The 5,000-nt window shown below is 44.9% G+C and overlaps 1 protein-coding gene across 1 annotated transcript in view; it reads right to left on the bottom strand.

Moving 5' to 3' along the window:
- Window positions 1-5,000, bottom strand: part of epha10 (EPH receptor A10) — a 163,189-nt gene that overhangs the window by 55,302 nt on the left and 102,887 nt on the right. The window contains exon 5 of the mRNA XM_081377482.1: window positions 3,541-3,888. Within this exon, the coding sequence (XP_081233608.1) occupies window positions 3,541-3,888 (348 nt within the window). The remainder of the gene's footprint in view (window positions 1-3,540; window positions 3,889-5,000) is intronic.

The following is a 5,000-nucleotide window of genomic DNA, read 5'->3' as shown; positions in this document are numbered from 1 at the left end:
GTTTCAGCGAGAGTGTGTTTCAGTGAGTGTGTGTTTCAGTGAGAGTGTGTTTCAGTGAGTGTGTTTCAGTGAGTGTGTGTTTCAGCGAGAGTGTGTTTCAGTGAGTGTGTGTTTCAGCGAGAGTGTGTTTCAGTGAGAGTGTGTTTCAGTGAGAGTGTGTTTCAGTGAGTGTGTGTTTCAGTGAGAGTGTGTTTCAGTGAGTGTGTTTCAGTGAGAGTGTGTTTCAGTGAGAGTGTTTCAGCGAGAGTGTGTTTCAGCGAGTGTGTGTTTCAGTGAGTGTGTGTTTCAGCGAGAGTGTGTTTCAGTGAGTGTGTGTTTCAGTGAGAGTGTGTTTCAGTGAGAGCGTGTTTCAGCGAGAGTGTGTTTCAGTGAGTGTGTGTTTCAGTGAGAGTGTGTTTCAGCGAGAGTGTGTTTCAGTGAGTGTGTGTTTCAGTGAGTGTGTGTTTCAGCGAGAGTGTGTTTCAGTGAGTGTGTGTTTCAGCGAGAGTGTGTTTCAGTGAGAGTGTGTTTCAGTGAGAGTGTGTTTCAGTGAGAGTGTGTTTCAGCGAGAGTGTGTTTCAGTGAGAGTGTGTTTCAGTGAGTGTGTGTTTCAGCGAGAGTGTGTTTCAGTGAGAGTGTGTTTCAGTGAGAGTGTTTCAGCGAGAGTGTGTTTCAGCGAGTGTGTGTTTCAGTGAGTGTGTGTTTCAGCGAGAGTGTGTTTCAGTGAGTGTGTGTTTCAGTGAGAGTGTTTCAGTGAGAGTGTGTTTCAGCGAGTGTGTTTCAGTGAGTGTGTGTTTCAGTGAGAGTGTGTTTCAGTGAGAGTGTGTTTCAGTGAGTGTGTGTTTCAGTGAGTGTGTTTCAGCGAGAGTGTGTTTCAGTGAGTGTGTGTTTCAGCGAGAGTGTGTTTCAGCGAGAGTGTGTTTCAGTGAGAGTGTTTCAGTGAGAGTGTGTTTCAGTGAGAGTGTGTTTCAGTGAGAGTGTGTTTCAGTGAGAGTGTGTTTCAGTGAGAGTGTGTTTCAGTGAGTGTGTGTTTCAGCCAGAGTGTGTTTCAATGAGTGTGTTTCAGTGAGAGTGTGTTTCAGTGAGAGTGTGTTTCAGCGAGAGTGTGTTTCAGTGAGAGTGTGTTTCAGCGAGAGTGTGTTTCAGTGAGAGTGTGTTTCAGTGAGTGTGTTTCAGTGAGAGTGTGTTTCAGTGAGAGTGTGTTTCAGTGAGAGTGTGTTTCAGCGAGAGTGTGTTTCAGCGAGTGTGTGTTTCAGTGAGTGTGTGTTTCAGTGAGTGTGTGTTTCAGTGAGTGTGTGTTTCAGCGAGAGTGTGTTTCAGTGAGAGTGTGTTTCAGTGAGTGTGTTTCAGTGAGAGTGTGTTTCAGCGAGTGTGTTTCAGTGAGTGTGTTTCAGTGAGAGTGTGTTTCAGTGAGAGTGTGTTTCAGTGAGTGTGTGTTTCAGTGAGTGTGTGTTTCAGTGAGAGTGTGTTTCAGTGAGTGTGTTTCAGTGAGAGTGTGTTTCAGCGAGTGTGTTTCAGTGAGTGTGTTTCAGTGAGAGTGTGTTTCAGTGAGAGTGTGTTTCAGTGAGTGTGTGTTTCAGTGAGAGTGTGTTTCAGTGAGTGTGTGTTTCAGTGAGAGTGTGTTTCAGTGAGTGTGTGTTTCAGTGAGTGTGTTTCAGTGAGTGTGTTTCAGTGAGTGTGTGTTTCAGCGAGAGTGTTTCAGTGAGAGTGTGTTTCAGTGAGTGTGTTTCAGTGAGAGTGTTTCAGTGAGTGTGTGTTTCAGTGAGAGTGTGTTTCAGCGAGTGTGTGTTTCAGCGAGAGTGTGTTTCAGTGAGTGTGTGTTTCAGTGAGTGTGTTTCAGTGAGAGTGTGTTTCAGTGAGAGTGTGTTTCAGTGAGAGTGTGTTTCAGCGAGTGTGTGTTTCAGCGAGTGTGTGTTTCAGTGAGAGTGTGTTTCAGTGAGTGTGTGTTTCAGTGAGTGTGTTTCAGTGAGTGTGTTTCAGTGAGTGTGTGTTTCAGCGAGTGTGTGTTTCAGTGAGAGTGTGTTTCAGTGAGTGTGTGTTTCAGTGAGAGTGTTTCAGTGAGAGTGTGTTTCAGTGAGAGTGTGTTTCAGTGAGTGTGTTTCAGTGAGTGTGTGTTTCAGTGAGTGTGTGTTTCAGTGAGAGTGTGTTTCAGCGAGTGTGTGTTTCAGTGAGAGTGTGTTTCAGTGAGTGTGTTTCAGTGAGTGTGTTTCAGTGAGAGTGTGTTTCAGTGAGAGTGTGTTTCAGTGAGAGTGTGTTTCAGCGAGAGTGTGTTTCAGCGAGTGTGTGTTTCAGTGAGTGTGTGTTTCAGTGAGAGTGTGTTTCAGTGAGTGTGTGTTTCAGTGAGTGTGTTTCAGTGAGTGTGTGTTTCAGCGAGTGTGTGTTTCAGTGAGAGTGTGTTTCAGTGAGTGTGTGTTTCAGCGAGTGTGTGTTTCAGTGAGAGTGTGTTTCAGTGAGTGTGTGTTTCAGTGAGAGTGTGTTTCAGTGAGTGTGTGTTTCAGTGAGAGTGTGTTTCAGCGAGTGTGTGTTTCAGTGAGAGTGTGTTTCAGTGAGAGTGTGTTTCAGTGAGTGTGTGTTGCAGCGAGTGTGTGTTTCAGTGAGTGTGTGTGTGTTTCAGTGAGTGTGTGTTTCAGCGAGTGTGTGTTTCAGCGAGTGTGTGTTTCAGCGAGTGTGTGTTTCAGTGAGAGTTTGTTTCAGTGTGAGAGTGTGTTTCAGTGAGTGTGTGTTTCAGTGAGAGTGTGTTTCAGTGTGAGAGTGTGTTTCAGCGAGTGTGTGTTTCAGCGAGTGTGTGTTTCAGTGAGTGTGTGTTTCAGTGTGAGTGTGTTCGGCTGCAGTTCCAAACGCTTCCACTAGAGGAACTTCGTCTCCCATTCGTTTCCAATCTGGCAAGCTGGCTCATCCACACTGACACGCCGGAAAACACTAGTGTGGACGGAGAGCATTTTAAACGAAAACGCCGTTTTCAAATGTATCCGGATTAATGTAGCCATAGCCTGAGTGTGTAGAAAAACCCTGAATGAACACTAGTGTGTGAATGCTGTACCCTAACACAATTGTGAGTTTATATCTTGCAATTCTGACTTTATAACTCGCAATTGCAACTTTATTATCACCAAATTCTGACTTTATATCTCGCAATTCTGACTTTATAACACGCAATTCTGACTTTATATCTCGCAATTCTGACTTTATATCTCGCAATTCTGACTTTATAACACGCAATTCTGACTTAATATCACCGATTCTGACTTTATAATGCTGTACCTGGCAGGCTTGTGGACACATTGACCTGTGTGTGTTTAAGTGTGTGTTTAAGTGTGTGTGAATGCTGTACCTGGCAGGCTTGTGGACACGTTGACCTGTGTGTGTTTAAGTGTGTAGGGAAGTGTGTGTCTAAGTGTGTGTTTAAGTGTGTGTGAATGCTGTACCTGGCAGGCTGGTGGACATGTTGACCTGTGTGTCTTTAAGTGTGTGTTTAAGTGTGTGAATGCTGTACCTGGCAGGCTGGTGGACATGTTGACCTGTGTGTCTTTAAGTGTGTGTTTAAGTGTGTGAATGCTGTACCTGGCAGGCTGGTGGACACGTTGACCTGTGTGTAGAAGCGTTTGTTGGGCAGCAGCTCTGAGACGCCGTTGCGAGCCTCGACGCTGAAGGAGTAGTTGGAGTTGGGCAGCAGGTTCACGAGGGTCACGGTTCTCTCGGTCAGGCCGCTCTGCTGCGGGACGAAGCCCACGCTGGATCCACACGGCTCACACTGGACCCTCGGGGCCCTCGGGGGCCCGACACACCGACGGCAGCCCACGCTGTAGCTCAGGTCCCCACGGCCCCCAGAGTCACTGGGACCGGCCCAGTCCAGCACCAGCGTCGACTGTTTCAGTGTGAAGACCAGATCCCGAGGAGGAGACGGAGGACCTGCGGGACGAGATTACAGTGAATAAAGGAAGAACTTGTTGAGCTTGATTACAATAAAAATACTGAAATGTTCATTATCAGCAAAAATGTTGAGATAAGGTGAAGTTAAAGAAACTGTATTGAATGAGTGGATTCTGGAATCTAATGAGTGATTATAATCAAGGTATTAATCAATATTTTTCCTTTCTAAATATCACATGAGTTGACTGACTTCTCTAGGCTTATGAGATTTTACTTCGTTATAGAAGTTACCAGTGTGATTACTGACATGTTCTGTATTAAACACCTGAGAGGTGACTGAGGGTCTGACCCAGGGCTGGACTGGTAATCTGGCATACCGGGCAAATGCCCGGTAGGCCGACGCGCTTTTTGGGCCGATACATCTCATAGTTTTTTTTTTTTTAACGGCCCATAAAACTCGTACATTGGCGGCCCATTCGTTTTGTTTTGTTTAATAGGCGGCGCTGGGTTTGTGCCGGTGTAATGCATTGGTCAAAAAAAGTAAGCGTTATTTTTTTTTCCACTGACAGACCGGCCTATGAAACGCGTAGATCAGCGGCCCATTGGTTGTTTTCTTGATTGACACTGAGCTGGCCCAATCACAGCTTTAAAAACCTCCCCCTTTGGGCTTTAAATGAGCGTGCAGTGTCAAGTGTGTGTATCTGTCAAAAAAAAAAAATAGTCTGAGAGAAACGCAAGGAATGTGCAGAGAAATAGTGTGTAATAGAAATAGCAGACGCTGTAAAATGTGTCAAAATATAAATGTTTTCTGCAGCAGCAGGACCTTCATCAGCTGTAGTGGCTGATGAGGAGGATAGTGAGGAGGATCAGGAGAGAGAGATGAGAAAGTGTAGAGCCTGCGGTAAGCAGAACTACTTTCAAAACACTTAGGCTATGTCAGTGTGTAGGAACCCATAACCCAGTTACGCATTATTTCCACATCTGCATAGTTGACGATTACAGAAATTTACTATAATGAGACGCGTTTTTATCCATGTTTTCCGCCAAAATAAAAGCTTGATGCAGTTTCCATCAAAATAAAAGATCATGTGCTGATCTCTTTCAAGTATAGAAATTAGTACAAAACTAAATATAAAGTTTTCTTTATTTTT

The sequence above is a fragment of the Scardinius erythrophthalmus genome, assembly GCF_964197995.2.
Source record: "Scardinius erythrophthalmus genome assembly, chromosome: 10".
NCBI classification, from domain to species: Eukaryota; Metazoa; Chordata; class Actinopteri; order Cypriniformes; family Leuciscidae; genus Scardinius; species Scardinius erythrophthalmus.
This window is presented reverse-complemented; position numbering and strand designations above follow the sequence as displayed.